The sequence below is a fragment of the Dermacentor albipictus genome, chromosome 10 (assembly GCF_038994185.2).
Source record: "Dermacentor albipictus isolate Rhodes 1998 colony chromosome 10, USDA_Dalb.pri_finalv2, whole genome shotgun sequence".
In the NCBI taxonomy this organism is placed as follows: Eukaryota; Metazoa; Arthropoda; class Arachnida; order Ixodida; family Ixodidae; genus Dermacentor; species Dermacentor albipictus.
The window spans coordinates 4,775,999-4,793,739 of record NC_091830.1 but is presented as its reverse complement, the minus strand read 5'-3'; the positions used below and the strand labels follow the sequence as shown (position 1 = coordinate 4,793,739).

The following is a 17,741-nucleotide window of genomic DNA, read 5'->3' as shown; positions in this document are numbered from 1 at the left end:
GAAGCAAATCTAAAATATTCATCGCTGAAATTGGTATGTAACAAATATATAATTATGATGAATGTTGTGTATAACAAAGGTATGTTCATGTAGGATGCAACTTCATTCTGAGAAGGTTCAACTGTAAATAAAATCAATGCAGCAATGAGTGCAAGATCTTTTTTTTCTTTTAAGTTTTTAAGAGAAGAGTGCAGGCCACCCACTGTGCATGCCTCGCACCAAATAAAATTTAAAAGGCCCCTGAAACGGTTAGGACAAATTTTGTAGACTCGTAGGGTACAGCTTAAGTAGAACATTCGCACCACAATTTAAGTGAAGCGTTACATATTAATAGAGCTACAAGTGATTGCGAGTTACCCTCCTCCCTAGCCATGCTTTTCCTCGTCAACTCATTCGCCGAGCGATGGGGGTAAGCTCCGCCTTGACTGGTTCTGCGTCACGATGCGACGTCACATCGTCCACTTCCGGTTGTTTTGGATCCCGCCCACGCGAAACGTTCCCGCTAGCCACTTGCCCGTCAACCCCAAGCGAGAGCTATCGAAGCAGCGCGCGTTGCGAGCATTTTGTCGTAGCACCGAATGTGTCTGGTATTCCGGTAATCACACACTAGCAGAATGTTTCGACAGAACGGTGGAGGCACAAACTCAAGCTGATGAAGGAACTTTAACGTAGACATACCTGAGCTGCCTCATCGGTCTCCACAGTCCAGCCACCCGTTGGCGCAGAGCTTAACCATCTAAAAAAAAAAAAGAGCTAATATTGCTCTAACCAAGTGTAAAAGATTTTAAAAATTTACAAAAACAATGTGTTAACGATTACACTCCTGCAAAAAAATTACACCAGCAGCAAAGCAGAATACATTTTGTTATTGCTACTGTGGTGGTTGAGCTCTATGCCACCAGGTGGCTGCACCGTGCAGACCGTTCACACTTGCGTCTCTGTTCATCCCCTGAAACGACACGCAAGGAGACACGGCCAGGCCCTGTACCCTTTGCGCTTCCGTTCACCCTAATACCGGGCTCGCGAAACGCTATTGCGTTAGTAATCTTCCAGTGCAAAGTGATGGCCGCAATCGCGCAAATCCTAGCGCCCATCGGATAGCGGCAGTCCGATGGTTTGTGTGTTTTGAAAATCCTATTTGTATTTCGAAAGACACTTCTTTTTTCTTTTTCTTTTTTGACGAGAGCACCCACAATGATAGAAATACTGACCATACTGACTTGGCCAAGAAGCATTTCTGAGGCACTTTTATTTGCACATGTACGAATACACTTAATCTGCTGAACTAGTGCCAAAAAAAAGTAAGGAAGAAAGCACAGGCGTTTTTGGAATGCGACACGAAACCGACGAAACTGTAAACCCCGACTCGTCGGCATCGCTAGAGACATTAACACCCATTAGTCGTACTTTACTAGATGCCTGCCGCATGAGCCGAGAAGCTGTTCCTGCCCCTTTCCTCTTTACTCTTCCCCACCCGGGTTTACCCGGGTCAGCTGTGAGCGCTAGCTGCGGTGGCCATTGCAAATCTAATCTCTCGTCAAGCCCACGACCTACTGGAACTCCAGACCTGCACAGATATCCGGCTTCTATGGGAGCAGCTTGCGCCCACTTTCGTTCAACCGACGGCCGTAGGTGGCGCTTTTATAACCTGTTCGTCTGCTACGGGGTTGGCGACTGTGCGGCGTTGTAAGTAGTACGGCAGCTGTTGTGTTGCGACGAACTGCTTCTCTAGTTGATGATTTTTGCTAACACAGTGACAGTGATGTCACAAGGCTTTGATCGGTCACTTGGCTCTAAAAGTTGACTGGCCGAACCTAAAAAATGGAGCGTGTAGTCCGCTGCTCTCTAAAATGGCGTTAAATAGCCGCTCCTATTGCCTTCTTTAAGCAGATTATAATAAAATACATTGTGTATGGCGTTCACAACGTACACAACAGTTTCATTGTACACGTTGTAAAATTCCCTTCTCCGCTCTTTAGACACTTGAAGCCACCGTAATGTTCGACGACAGAACGATTACCACTCATTTTAACCCTTAAAAGTTGTCCGTGAATGCGTCGCGAGTTCAAAGAGTGAATTATGCACACAGCTTCACTGCGTACGTATCTCAAGCACCACCGTTAGGCTGCCGCCGTACCATGCAGGAAAGGTAGCTTTACAGTTTGGAAAGTGTTCCGTGACACGATTTAAGGCCTGCAGTGCAGCACGTTTTAAAGAACTGGGATCGCTTAATTTTTTGCAAGGTTTCTACTGAGCTAGACATCCAACGATATTAAAAACAAGATATCCTCACCTTCCATTGAAACAGAATCGATCAACCTATTGCACATATCGGGCGGAGGACTTACTCGTGAATACTTTTACTATATATACTTTTACCACATCATCTGCCTTTCACTACGGCACACAGCAGTAAATCCTAATGCCATCTACGACATTAGGCTATCTGTAATCAACTAAAAAATGCTAGATTATCCTATGAATCTTTCAAAAGAATTTTGCAGTCTCTCGCGGAGGCTAGGAAAGGGAAATTTATGCCATCGACCTAGCATTGCAGCTGCCACCAATGCTCGTTGTTTACATTTCTTGCACCGCTCCGCTTCTTCTAGTTACACTATGCAAACGCAAAGAATTCGCAAATATGTTTACTTGTGTAAATTTGTTAATTTATTCCTTTACCGCCAATACAAGCGCTTTGTGCCTGCCGAAATGGCAACACGAACGCTGAACACATCGCAGAAGCAGACGACAGCGAACAGGTTATAACTAGCGCCACTCTGCTCGTACGTTCTTTCCCTAGCAGCAAAAGGGGCTAACTAGACTAGGCGTGCTGGAGGAGGGAGATCTGTGCAGGTCTGGAGTTCAGTAGGTCGTGGTCAAGCCATTGGTCGAGCGTGCGCCAGCCTAGTAATCGTCACTTCCTCCGCAACAGGAAGTGGGTCGGCTGCGAGCGCCGTCTCTCCGCGACTACCCAGAACTACGGGAACCTCCGCTCCAATGGGAAGACTAGCGATGCGGCAGGCATACAGTAAAGGAGGCATTGGTCGTAATTTCGGTTTCATGAGCCAACAATAAGCCAATGCAATCCAGGGAAGTCGTGGGCCCTACTACGCCTGTTCCAACTGTCGTTTGATCGTCAGATGCGTTTGTCACATTTCGAAGCTCTTGCTGCGCGCGTGACGAGCGTTTTCTTAGGCCAGCGGGTCCACAAAGGCTAGGAAGAATCGCAAAAATGGACCTGCGAAAAGTCAAGGACGACGAGAAGCTGCGGCTATGTCGGTGGTACTACCGGGGCGGTTTCTTCGCGCTGCCGTTCCTTTGGCTGGTGAATGCGGTCTGGTTCTTTCGGGAAGCCTTCATCCGACAGCCGTTCGAGGAGCAGCGGATGATCAAGGCGTATGTGATCAGGTCGGCGATAGGCGCCTCGCTGTGGACCATTGTGCTGGTCGCCTGGGTGGCGTACTTCCAGATCAACCGCGTCCAGTGGGGAGCCTTCGGTGATGCCATATCGTTCATCACTCCCACGGGAATACCCTAACGCCCGGCAACAGTTGCAAGACTGAACGCCAACGCGTCGTCCGAACAGTTGGGAGTCGCACCCGCGAACTCGCTGCTTTTTGCGAGGTTGTGTTGTGCACGGGTGTGCGAGTACCGCCGTGAACGTTACACTGTAGCCGGCTCCATTAAAATTGCTCTTAACCGCATTGTTTCTTTGAAACTGCAGGTTGCGGCACGCACAACGCACCTTGTGGTTGTTTGATTTTTCTTCTGTTTGTGGTACCTTTTATACATTGCATGTTTGCACTGACTTGGAATTGTACACCGCTTTTCACTTATGTCAAGGCTTCCATCAGCTTAGGAATCTGCATTCTCGCTTACAAGCAAAACACTTGGAGACAGTGGTAGAAACCTTGTCATGCGGCAGGAAAGGCCTTGTATTTGTATTTTATAATCTATCATAATACCATTATATATATATATATATAGCGCCGCCGATAGAGGTAATATCACCGGGCAGTCGTCTGGGCCAAACATTCCTCTGCTTGTTATAATGTTAAAGAACAAAGTGCATGCGTTGATTTGCATTAGTAGACTCCAGTTTTACACTTTCTGTCGCGAGCATGGCCTTCAAGGATCGGCTTGGTTGCAAAGTTACGTTTTCCTAGAACGGTGGTGTCTCATTTCGTGGTGGCTGCATAGGAGTCTTCCTCCCCGTGGCACTTGTATAGCAAGCGTTTTATTCAGTGAAGAAGTTTTGAAAACAATTTCTGGTACTGCAGTGCCGTACCCATGAGGTCATATTAGAAATTCAGAATTCTGGGGCTTCTGTTAACTGTGTCGCAGATGAAATTGCTGTGGAAAGCGTGCTGCTTTCTGCACTTGCTGAAATACCATCGTCAAACAAAGATAATATTATTGTTTTGGATGATTTGCTGCTGGTACCATGGTCCCTGCTGACACTCTGTCCTTGCTACTAATGCCAACCTTTCATCATTTGACACTGCTGCCCAGCCATTTGCGGCGAATTGCGCATGGAAGGACATACTTGTGCTACATTCTGTCTATGATTCTATGAAGAATCAAGCCTCGTATTTGTGGGCATTTAGTTGTTCTTCCATCCCCACTCTTCTTCTATGTTACATGAAGCTTGCTGAATTTGACAAAATCGCGTATAGTTCTATTGCTACACGAAGTGAGGAGGTGCACTTTGGTGTTAGCTCTCCTATGCACTGAAACAGTTTCAATATCAAATTATAAAAATGATTAGAAAGTCTGTCCTCAAATGAGTGCCATATTCTCACACAAGTTCTTTTGGCATATCTTTCCATGTTTGATTTCACGCAAGGTGACACAGGCTTCACTCCTGCATTCCCATGTCCATCACAGAATTGATAGCGGATATCTGCACAGCCCATCTGACAAAAGCCTTATTTTGCATTATCAACATGCAGGACAGTTATCCCTGAGAAAATGACGGCCAAGCTAGGAAATAAAGGAATTATTCAAGAGTCTTCCAGTCTGGGCAGCACCAGTAATATTGGTCAAGAAGGATGGATTATGGAGGGTATTGTGTCAATTACAGAAGACTAAACACAGTCGCCAAAGAGTATGTGTATCCTCGAATTGAAGATGTAGTTGACTGTCTACATTCTGCTGCCTATTTTTCATCATTTGATTTGTAGTCAAGTTATTGGCAGTTACCATAAAATGTAGCAGCTAAATGGGGTTTATTTATAAGCAAGGTAATGATGATGTCCAGAGACTGTCGTTAGCTTTTGCCTTCGTCTTCTTCATTCCCAGACTTTATATATATATATATATATATATATATATATATATACATTGTAAAGGTGATTATTAGCCACCAACGGTTGGGCCAGCTGCCGCCACACGGCTCAGACTCTCAGAATGAGCGGCGTTCCCCCGAGAACAGCACTGGAGAGTATGACTCCGTATAGTATTCCTCTTCTTTGCTGCAATATATCTCCCTCCCTCCTTATCTCTCTCTCTTTATATATATATATATTTGTACATCGTACCGCCTATTCAATTCAAGTAGCGTCCAACGAGTTCCTTCTTCCCTGCCGCAATTGAAGAATGGAACTTGCTGCCTGATTCACCAACTAATGAGCACGACGCGACAAGGTTTAAGGCAATGTTGTTAAATCATCTGGGTTGACATGTTATTTTTGCTCCGATTTGTGTTCATATGAAATTTTGCCGTTTTTCCTGTATTGAGTTTTTTTGGTTTTCTTTCCCTGTAACCATGGTGTACTCACCCTGCTGCCCTAATCATTCGCCGACGTGTGTAGCACTCGTGGCATAAAGGCAATATTGACAAGCACCGTTTTAATTATTGCGTCCTTTGCTTCTTTTTATATCCCTGTGTTGCATTGTTACATTCTTATTACCTTTGTTTTTATTATCTACCTTGTATACGCTCCCCCCTTATGTAATACCCTGACAGGGGCCTTTAAGGGACAATAAATGATTATATATATATATATATATATATATATATATATATATATATATATATATATATATATATATATATATATATATATATATAATTCCTTGTCTTAACTGCGTACTAGTTTGGGCAGATGAAATGGTTAAGGTTAATGGAACTGTATATGTGTGTGTGTTTATATATCTGTATACACACACACACACAAACCTCGATATAATGAAGTATGGGCAATATGCTTAGGTATATCAAAATTTCGTTGTATTGAAATTCGAACTTTTGTGCAGACAAGTACAGTCGCCAGATCGATTTTTCTTACAAGGGGCCGTATAAATTCTCTAATTATTGGGTAATCAAAGGAAGCAAATTTGAATAGGAAAACAATTGATTTTGACGAGTTTCGGAGTCGGCAACGAACGATACGGTTTCATGCCACATCGACGGTATCTTCACATCAGTGGTACGAATTAAGCGAAGCCCCCACAGCTGATAGCGTCGGCTGCACTGGGATGACGCTATCATGAAAAGTGCCCGCAGCAGGGACCGAATGCTTCGTCTGCCTCTCGCTCCAACAAGTCACCGAGACTCGAGATTACGCAACCTCCAATATTAAGCATGCGGGAAGGCAGCTAACATGATACGATGCTGTCTCGGCACGGTCACTTTTTGCACATGCGGCAGATTACCTCTAAAGCAAGCTGCGTGGCTGCGTATGCACTCTGCCGCGCTCACAGCCATGTGTAGCCATGGCCGTGACATGCACTAGCAATCGCGATGCACCAACTTACCCCTGCCCCCCAGCTTTCGCGCGCGCTTGATCGGGTTACCACGAGCTCGCTCCGCCCCCCTCTCTGCTCATGCGGGAAGGCGGAACTTGTGAAGCCACTATCTTTCTGTCACCCTCGGACACTTTCACTCGCACCTAAAGCACAAAGTGCCCGAGCCGCGATAGGATATTACCGCAGTTGGACTTCATACGGAACATGATGTGGCTCCACTTCGGTTGTCGCGCGGAGCGCGATTTGAGAGGTGCGTTTGCAAGCAGCGCTTGTAGTTCAACCATTTGACCATCTGCGTCCGCGGAAGTTTCCATTTATTGTCTCGGCATTCCTTTGCGGCTGAAGCGCAATTCGTTATATTGAGGTTCTAAATACATGGTATTCTATGGGCAAGAGGCACGAAAAGTAAGATACTCCGTTATACCGAAAATTTCGTTATATTAAAGTTCCTTATATCAAGGTTTAAATGTACACACAATATATATAGTTCGCACATGGTTAAGACAAGGAACAAGAGAGACAGCCTTATCAAACAGATTAAATAGTAACTTAATAAAGCTACTGATCTTCACTGTGACTGTGGTCAAAGCAATTTAAATATGGCACAAAGCCACAACTTAGCCTGTGAGATATACATTACTGTATCAAAACTCAGAGTGCAGGAAAAGACAACAGACGATTGCTGCACTAAGTTTCAACACAGTAATGCAATACCAACTAGCCTACCTATCCAGCCTATTGACATATTTATTGCATAGTTTATTTTCAAAGTGCTTCATTTTCTAATCTTGAATGCTGTATTGATGTGGCACACACATTCAGGAGGGTCTATGCTGAGTAGAGCTTGTAGACACATTTGGCCATTGTTTCTGCATAGCGAACCCAGACTTCATGGAGATGAAGGTCACTGCAAAGAGCAAGTGAAGCTCCTGTAGAACTAAATTAAAGAAGCAATGAAGGGAACAAGTTGAGACAAGATTGAAATGTTTCCTTACTGTGCAAAAGTGACACTCTGTGGGCTCTTCACAAAAGCATCCATGACTAATTGCATTTCGTCCAATGTCCAGTGGGCAGTTCTACAGGGTTCTATGATCTGCAAGGCAAAAGCTTTAGAACCAACGAGCATTCACATATGGATAACACTAAGTGCATGCTATAGAAAACTAGACAAATGCAATAATAATAATTGCAGTTTACCAATAGGCAGGCTTGCTCCAAGCCTTATACTTGCAAATATGATTTCTTCAAAACTACGCAGGTAGTTCATTAGGCACTAAATTAGTCTGCTGCAACTATTCATGTCTGAATGATAGCATGGACATGCTGTCTATATTACCAGTATACATTGGTGCACCGACGCCAACAGGAAGTGTTTAAACTGGAAAGTAGCTAGGAATGGCACTAACCATTGTTGAGAAAACCATCAGCAGATGCCAGTGCCCATTAGTTGATTAACACACATACATTTAAAAGTGAGACTACTGCCAGACATGCTGGTGCTTATGACAGTGGATTCGTCGAACATGGCTGTTCACTGCATTGGGGTCTTGCCAGAAAAGCACAAGCAATCAACAAAAGACTGGTGCATTTGTGTCCAGTAATTGCAGCTTTACCATGTGCAGAGCTCGAGTAGTCAGTTTCTGCTGTAGTTGGGAGCACTTACTTTCTCGACAATGTCTATGAAGAAATCTCTGAGATCTTTACTGTGGTTCAGCCCGTATGCAATGTTGACAAGTGTTCGTGTCAGTGACTGGAAAACCAATAAGCAGTTATGAAACGACAGACCAGCAATGGCTGTGAAGTACAAGAGCTTGGGTGCCTCTATACCCACACAGTAACCATAGTTTAAGATACACTTAATTGCTAATAAATATAACTTAATAGCTTTCATTACCACAAAAGGTGTCCCATGTAATTTCTATAATGCTTCTATATGCTGGGAAACAGCAGAGTACTTGGTACTACTAGCAGTATCATGCAGTTTATGCTTACACATTGAGGAACAAAGCCTGACATAGGTGTCCTTACAGAAACTATACAGGTAAAATATTGTTTTCCAGCATTAGTGAACCATACTCAGAGTGGATATTTCAAACTGAACTGCTTGGGCAGAACATTCACCTGTTCCCACAGGCTTTAGGATAAAGCTTTAAATTGGTGCCTCCTAATTAAATAATCATAGAAAAATCATTTTATTTGGCAATGAATGTGCAGAATTTGATTAGGTTTGTTGCACTTAAAAGAAAATGTTGAAATCTAGTGACTGTAGGAAGCAGATACATTACTTAGGCCATCAATGTTTTGTAAACAAAATTATCGGAAATTGGAAAGGAAAAAAGACACCACTCAAGTGTCATGTTTACAACTCTATATAGCAGTAGAAAATGATATCACAATTTTGTATTGTATGCCGCTCTGAAATTTTTCACTAATTTGTGAGTAGGATTGTTGTAAGATGCTCATAAGCATTGTAATAACTTCACGTTAGCAGTTAGCTTGTGTAGCAAATTTTCCCACTCGAGATTCTCTAACAAATGCAATTTACAGAACTGCGATATGTCTTTGGAGCAGAGTGATGTATTTGTAAACTTCAAGTTTCAATAATTTTTAAACTTAAGCAATTTTAAGCAGATATTCTAAAATGTGTGAGGTCCTATATTAAAGTTCTGCTTGCTTCAGTCTATGGAAATCGGCTTTCTCTCTCAAATGCAACAAATTTACTTCAAGTCAGTCTGGCGGTTATCTCATGAGAGCATTTCTGCATGATACATGTATTTAAAGAGAGAAATGGGTGTTGGCTCCAAGCGAAAGGCTCCCCTTAAGCACCCTCTTACATGTATGGTCAAATTGAGGCGTGGCACTTTTAGAACATCAGCCATTTAACAGAGGATACACAAAGACACTGCATTTATTTTTTAGAGAACAGGTACTGCATGCTGCCCACCTTAAAATTGGATTCAACATCTTGCAAAGTGTGCTTGGAGATCTGACTGCGCAGTGAGAAGAGAACAGAATCCTTGAGCCTGTCTATGTGGTCCTTGTCCAGAAGCAACTTCATCTCACGGAGGTGCTGAAGAAACTCACGGTCCATCTCCATGCCAGATTCTTCGTACTTGCAGTCTGCAACATTTCATGCCATCAAGTGACTTAAGAGCTAGGCCCCAACAACAGTCACGTGGCTTTGCATGTTTTATGGCTTTGACAGGTACGGCAAAACTGTGCTTGCCTTAACGCAAGCTTGCATCATATGGGAACCTTTGCACTTTCTAGTATGTGCCCAGCAACTTATGGGCAGCAAAGGAAAGACCTTTTGATAATGGTGTAAATGACTCGAAATGAAGTATGAACCAACTAGCCAAACAACGAGTAGGAAAATACTTTGAGTTGACCTTAACTTCATCAAATTTGCCTCATTAAAGTAGAAGCATGCTTCGAAGCGAATGTGACTGAAGACTCGACTAAGAAAAAAGCATTGGTGGTTGCCATGTTATATATGCATGTGATCCAAGTGCTGGCAGGGAAGGTGGCTCTGCAAAAGCCAAATGCTTTGACGTAAGAAGGAGCCATATAAGTTTTGAGTGAGCACTACAGTCCCAAGAGACAGGAAATCACCGAAAGCTACAAATTCTTCAGTCGTTGTCAATGGAAGGCAAGCCAATTAATGAATTCCTAGTAGACATTCACAGAGTAGCTGACAATTGAAATTTTGGCAGTGCTTTAGATCACATGCTACGAGATTGCATTGTGTGTGGTATCCGGTCAGTTGCGCTGCAGAAACAGGCGGCATATATTTGTACATTTAGCCTACCCCTGAAATACACCCCTTAGAAAATGAGGAAAACCTATATAATGGTGTGCAACTATGTTCAAGTCTTTAGAAAAGCAATGAGGCAACTCTTCAGGCATAAAGCAAAGTTCCATAAGTGATTTTATTTTGTATGTTCTGTCAAACCCACTTTAACTGTCGCTTTTTTGTGGAAACACAGTGTGACTGCAGAGCAATACAGAGAGCTTTCATACACAAATTTTCTATTAAAGCACAGATATACTGTGAAGCAAATATTTTGCTTTATTTGGAAAGATTGGTTGCGCTTTGTAGACGATCACAAGGAAGAAGACAGGACAGGCGCTAACTAACAACTGAGGTTTATTCGAGAAAAACACTTAACACTTATCAACAAAGCTTCAAAGCCAGTCGCAATTCCATATGTTCACAGAACTGCGCACAATCTGAAGAAGATAGCAACCAAGCATAGTGTCCCACTCGTTTTCTCGGCTCTTTGCAAGCTGAGTCACCTTTGCGCCCGCATTGGGAGACTTCACGCCAGAAAGAGGCAAGGTGGCTGCGGCGTGAAACACAAGAACCCCCATGTAGATTGCCAAGTTGGCGTTATTTATCAGAATCCCCTGACATGCGGCAAAACCTACATAGGCCAGGCGGGCCGTTGTTTGAACGTGCGAATCCGAGAACACGAAGGGTCAATTATAAACCGGGAGCAACGTCATTTACCCATGCATTGCTTAGATCATAAATGCAGGCCTCTGCTCAACCAGGTTAAGATCCTGCGCAAGTGCAATAACGAAATACCACAAGAACTTCTAGACGCATATTATATAAGAAAGAAGGGACAAGCATGCATCAGTGACACATCGGTCATGCTTTACAATAGGGAGGCACGTTTCCTAGGTAATATGTTTAGCTGAGCCATGCCATTGGTTTTTTCTGATTTTGGGTTTTTCTTCTTTTCTGCTGCTGATACCCTGATGCGCCTGCGCTGGCATGGACTGATATTTAAGTGTTTTCCTCGAATAAACCTCAGTTGTTAGTTGGCGCCTGTCCTGTCTTCTTCCTTGTGATCGTCTTGTGATCAGCTTTAGATGTGGCATCATGGCAATCCAATACGCATTGCCGTGAAGTTGCACCCTCACTTTGCACTTTTGCATCTTTGCTGTGGGTTAGACGTATGAAATATGGTGTATGTTCAATCAAACAAATGAATTTCATTAGCAGCTCAAAAGTGAAAAAAAAGAAAAAGACGTGATTGGTTGGGTTTTTCCAGCTCTACAAGTGGATCATGTGATCATCGCAGAAGTTGAGAACAATGACAACAACAACAATAACAAAAGAAACATGATTACTTGGGTTTCTGCAGCTCCATGAGTGGATCATATGATCAGCACAGAAGATGAAGTCCTCTAGACGTAGGTAACCAAGCTTCTTTTTGCCAGTTTCAAATCGGTTGTGAGTTACGTACACAATAGCTGCATACTTTCTGTTAAAAGAGGTGCCAAGTAAACAGCCAGATGTTATCAATAAAATAAATATTTGCTATATGCGAAATGTCTGGCACACATACATAAACTTGGAAACTGCATGCACTGAGGTACACATGTACAACAGCATGCTGCAGAAGAAAATAAGTTTATGCTAGTCTGGGCCGGCATAACATAAAGCTATTCCAATCTGTTTTTATATGTACCAAATCTGCCACTATAGCTCTCCGCTATAGGTCAGAATAGTTTGGGTACAGCCCTCATGGGAGGGTGCTATGCCCATATGGGCAAAGCCTGGGCAATTTTGTCCTATCAGAGGAGGCTAATGGCTGATTTGGAACAAAAACAGATTGGAATAGTTTTACGTTACACCAGCCCTTGTTTATGTCCATGCTTAGATACTTATTTTTTGTTGTCATTGTTTGTCTGCATAACTCGATGCTTGAAACAAGATGAAGACAAATATTTTGATGCTGTTGAAATAGTTATTTAATAGATAATATAGTTGGACCTGGTTACATAATGAAGTTACATCCAGAACGAAAATACCTTTGTTATATCCAATATTTGTTATAAGCATATATTCATTACACGTTAATATTGATGTGATCAACTTCGCCATATCAAGGCTCGACTCTATATATTGCACCTTTACCAATAACAAAAAATAATCAGTCTTGCACAGTTTTTTTTCTTGTGTCATGTATGTTTGTTAAACATTTAGCATTGTCAGTAATCAGCGATTTGACTGTTGTTCTACTAATTTGATTATTGATTTTTACATGCTACATAAAAACATTTTCCAAGCCTGCAAAGAAATGCTGCGCGACTACTCGCACGGTACTTTCCCATGTTTTGCGGGCTTTCTTTAATGCTGGGAAAAAACATTTATGTAGCACATATTGAGGATCAGGAATTTTTAATGATGGCTTACAACATCTTTATTGACAATTCTGATCTGATTACAATACCTGAGAAGTTAATTAATTGATAACTAATTATGTAATTAGGCAAAATATAAAAAATAGTCTGACTTGCTGCAATTAACAACAAACAACATTACCTCCCTTCTGTCCAGCTATGTGGCACTTGTATATTTTGTAATTCTAGCACAATTTACATGAGACACTGGGTGTATTCAGACTTGCACCACGCGCAGACTTTGTGGTGGTGCTGCTAGGTGGCGCAAGGTGTCCGGAACTAGGAGCACGGCTGCACACACACACCTCATACATGGCACGTTTTGGCGGTGGCTATACAGCATGCCACTACATTGCTTCAATGCTAATTGTATTATCGGCGCCATTTATCGTGAGATAGGCTCTGCCAGAATTTTCTTTTAGTTAGAAATGGTGACATGTCAACATGTCTTTGTTAGATGACTACACATGTATAGAAATCAGGCTCTCTTCTCACTTGGGCGTTCCATGTAGAAGCTCGGCGCGTCACTAAGGCGCTCAACAAGAACACGCAAGGGACTTGTATGTTGCATGTCCCAAGGAAGGGTTTCAATATGTAAGCAATCACCTTGCCAGTTCTTCGGGAAGCAGAAAATGGATCTGTATGTTCTTGGTCAAAGGCCCTGGTAGCTCTTCAACTGATTTATAAACTCGTTTGATGTTGTCAAACTGGAACAATAAGTACAGAGAACAATAAAAAGTGTGTTCAGCACTTTGGTAATTCTTTATGAACAACATATTATACCTAACCTTATGCTACATCACGTCAGGAAATTTTTATCTGTGTCACGATTTCAAAATAATTTCGATGATGCCAGCTACGGCATTTCAAAACAACTTCATTATAAATTCAGAATGTCTTATAAGTGTTTCGCAACGTTCATATTTGCTAAGTGTGATCATTTTATGAGCAAGAAGCATGTAGTATGACCATCATCATCAACCTATTTTATGTCCACTGCAGGACAAAGGCCTCTTCCTGCAATCTCTAATTACCCCTGCCCTGCGCCAACAATTCCAACTAGCACCTGCAAATTGCTTAATTTCATTGCCCCACCTTGTATTCCACCGTCCTCGACTGCGCTTTCCTTCTCTTGACACCATTCTGTAACCCTAATGGTCCACCGGTTATTTAACCTATGCATTACATGACCTGCCCAGCTCCATTTTTTTTCTCTTAATGTCAATTAGATAGTTGGCTATGCCCGTTTGCTCTCTGATTCACACCACTCTCATCCAGTCTCTTAACGTTACGCCTAAAATTCTTCATTCCATCGCTCTTTGCATGATCCTTAACTTATTCTCAAGCATCTGTCAGTCTCCAAGGTTCCGCCCCATATGTTAACACCAGTAGAATGCACTAATTGTACACATTTCTTTTTAATGATAATAGTAAGCTTCCAGTCAGGATCTGACAATGTCTGCTGTATGCACTCCAACCAATTTTCATTCTTTTGTAAATTTCCTTCTCATGATCAGGGTCCCCTGTGAGCAATTGACCTTGGTAAACATACTCTTTGACAGACTGTAGAGGCTGACTGGCGATCCTGAACTCTTGTTCCCTTGCCCGCCTATTGATCATTATCTTTGTCTTCTGCATATTAATTTTCAGCCCCACTTTTATATTCTCTCTGTTAAGGTGCTCAAGCATTTGTTGTAACTCGTCCCCAGTGTTGCTGAACAGGACAATGTCATCTGCAAACCGAAGGTTGCTGAGATGTTCACCGTTGATCCTTACTCCCAAGCCTTCTCAGTTTAATAGCTTGAATACTTCTTCCAGGCATGCAGTGAATAGCATTGCAGAGATTGCGTCTCCTTGTCTGACCCCTCTTTTATAGGTATTTTTCTACTTTTCTTGTGGATAATTAAATGTATTTTTTTTTTAGGTTTTAGAAACCCTATACTACATATTCTAATACATGCAGGTACGTGTAGTATAGAGTTTCTAAAACTTAAAAAAATATATATATGTGCATATATATGTGCCAGTACTCCTTTAGTCACAGGCTTCAATAGCACTGGAGTTCTCTGATGAAAAGCAGCAACAGCTGCGACAGGTTGCAGCTAGCTGATGCACCAAATTGTAACATGAAAGAATAGTGGTCATGACTAGAGGTCCTAGTTCTTGCCCACCACAATTCCTTTCAAAAGCTACAACATGAATGTGGCAATGCACATAAAACCCTTTCCACTACTTGGTTCTTTTTCCTATTGTAACAAAATGTAATATGACTGTTGGCAGATAATGATATGTAACAGTGTACACCGATCATTAGCTTGAACAAGATTCCACACTGCGAGTCCATGCATATGGTCCCCATTCATCCCAAGCACAAGCTGCGAATATATGAAATTTAGAAGCTACACAGGCATAATGGGTGGGGGATGAATGCCTGAGACTATCCAATAGCAAGGTGCATGTATATTCCAATATAGGGCTTTGCTTTTTTCTTTTTTTCAATGATTGAGATTTGTCGGCAGTATAGCGTTTGTTAATAGCTTGTCTCGTGGTTCTTTTGCTGCATCCTGTGTTGCGCTGTTTAAAGCTGTTGTTTACATTTTGTCAGTGTTTGTATGAGAATGCGAAAGAGACTGCTTCATGTACGTCTTTAAAAAAGCTAGCCTTTTTGTTTGGTTTGAGCAAATTGAATACTGTATTTTCCATTGTATAAGTTGCACCTTTGTATAAGATGTAACCGCTACTTTTTGCAACATTCTAAGAAAATACTGGTATATAAGATGCGCTTGTGTATAAGACACACCTACTTTAGCACGGTTGCTATGGTAGCCGCACTGCCTACACGGCAAGCCCTTGGAGCTGGCATCTGTCACCAGGTCGCTACAATGTTAAAACAAGATTCATTTTTTTCTTTCAAAATGCTGCCGTGCACAGTTTCTTGCACTCCTAAAGAAATACTTGTACATTCGTCGCGCCACCACACTTGGTTTTATGCATACATAAGATGTACCATTTAAAATTTTAGGGAAAAAAATATCGTCTTATACATAGGAAAACACGGTACTCTTGTGTGAAAAAACGAAAAATATTTTCTTTTCTAGCACTACAAGTTACAATGTCACTGCAGCTATCAAAAATGGTGCAGTACAAAGTAGGTGGAGTATAATCCAAAAGGACAGAAAGATGAGCAAGCTTGGGTGGATTCACAGCTGGCTTGGGTAGTATGACAACACAACAAAGACGACGTAGGACAGCACATTTTCTGTCAATAAATTCTCTTTATCCTCATGTTGTGCTATCAAAACTAGCTATGCGCTGCTGCATCCATTCACACCAAGCAGGCCAATACAACATCACAGACCTGACGCCTGCAGCTTTTGATGTCAACGCCAGTCTTCTCACTGACTTCATCCAGGTCCTTACGGTTTCGTGAAGACAGTTTCTTTCCTAGGAACTCTCTCACAACATTTTGGTCGAAGTCATAGTACCTGAAATGTAACTCTACATCAATGACACTCCGACATTATGCAAGTTGGATGCACAAAGAAATGCGCTGAGACAAATTTCAATCGAATACATGTGGAAATATGCTACAGTACTCTGGGAACTTCACCAATGTATTCAAGAAGATATGGAAACTAACTATAAGACACATTATAAATAGGGGAAACAAGAAACAAACATATACTGGCTTAGCCTAGATAATAGTTTACTTACGACTATAATATATATATATATATATATATATATATATATATATATATATATATCATCGCACGCGTAATGCAAAAGACGTGGGATCGTTCCCCACCTGCGGCATGTTGTTTCTTCATCCACTTTCATTTCCATTAATTTACCATTTCTTTATTTCAGTTATTAAGCACAAGTAATTTCCCGTGTGTTGTCCTTGGTGTCCTTGTTTGTTGGCTTCTTATGATGTGTGTGTATGTGTCGCTGAATGCTTAACTATATAGTTGAATGTGAATCCTGTTCTCATAATCTAAAAGCATTTGCACGATTCTTTATCTCTTCGTTAAGAAGCGACAAGCCCACTCTATGCTCCAGCAGAATCCCCGTTCGAAGAAGTTCTGATGCATCGCGCGCTTCTGGCAAACATTACCTGGCAATGAGCATTCGCTGAGTCTGCGGCGCTAGCTGGAACGTCCATTGCTCGGCGAGGTGAACAGGACTGTGTAGGAGTCTTTCAAGCATTTGGAGGGTCCGGTAGTGATCTAAGACATCGCTCTTTAGCAAGTCCAGAGGTATATCAGATTCCTTCATGCGTTCATTATGGTGCAGTGTGACAGCCGCATCTTGCGCTGAAACCACAGGGCATTCGGTCATACGCACGTAAAAGGTGTTTTCCTTTTTGCTCCTTTAACTAGAGAGAGAGAGGCACTTTTTTGTCGACGTGCAAACTTGTAATGGTACTGACGTACAATTTCTCGGCGAACGTATCTTCCGCGCACAATTATTGCGGATAGTACACGAACATCCATTCAAAGATGCCCGACAATGCTACAAATGGCAGGCTACGAGTAGCAGAAATGTTGATCAACGCAAGTGCAATATCACCTGAGTAGCCTTGGAGCCATAGTTGAAATACTTCTGGGTCAATCAACGTGTTGTTCCCCACAAAGACGTCAACCTCAGCCAACATGTACGAGCCGTGATGTATACGGACAACGGATGCAAGACCACACGACACCGCAGCGACCGCACTTCGACGAAAGCGAAACCAAAATGCATTGTTGCCGTGGTTTCAACTTTCTGCCGCGTAGCCCGCTGAATCTGGCGCG

The 17,741-nt window shown here is 42.3% G+C and overlaps 2 protein-coding genes across 3 annotated transcripts; one reads left to right on the top strand and one right to left on the bottom strand.

Annotated features, from left to right (window-relative positions):
- The first annotated feature begins 3,052 nt into the window (after positions 1 to 3,052).
- Positions 3,053 to 3,704, top strand: pen-2 (presenilin enhancer). Its single transcript, XM_065454455.2, has one exon. The coding sequence runs from the start codon at positions 3,233 to 3,235 to the stop codon at positions 3,536 to 3,538; it is 306 nt and encodes a 101-aa protein (XP_065310527.1). The 5' UTR covers positions 3,053 to 3,232; the 3' UTR covers positions 3,539 to 3,704.
- Positions 3,705 to 7,479: 3,775 nt separating this feature from the next.
- Positions 7,480 to 17,687, bottom strand: Fibp (acidic fibroblast growth factor intracellular-binding protein). 2 transcript variants are annotated; one of them, XM_065454441.2, is made up of 9 exons: positions 17,518 to 17,686; positions 17,063 to 17,261; positions 16,304 to 16,430; positions 13,552 to 13,652; positions 11,890 to 12,023; positions 9,695 to 9,870; positions 8,414 to 8,500; positions 7,746 to 7,843; positions 7,480 to 7,657 (listed from the first exon to the last, which is right to left on the bottom strand). In XM_065454441.2, the coding sequence occupies exons 1-9, from the start codon at positions 17,600 to 17,602 to the stop codon at positions 7,579 to 7,581; spliced, it is 1,086 nt and encodes a 361-aa protein (XP_065310513.1). In that variant the 5' UTR covers positions 17,603 to 17,686; the 3' UTR covers positions 7,480 to 7,578. The 2 variants fall into 2 exon arrangements, with proteins under 2 accessions (XP_065310513.1, XP_065310514.1); XM_065454442.2 differs by lacking the exon at positions 8,414 to 8,500 and having other exon boundaries at positions 17,518 to 17,687.
- Positions 17,688 to 17,741: the final 54 nt, after the last annotated feature.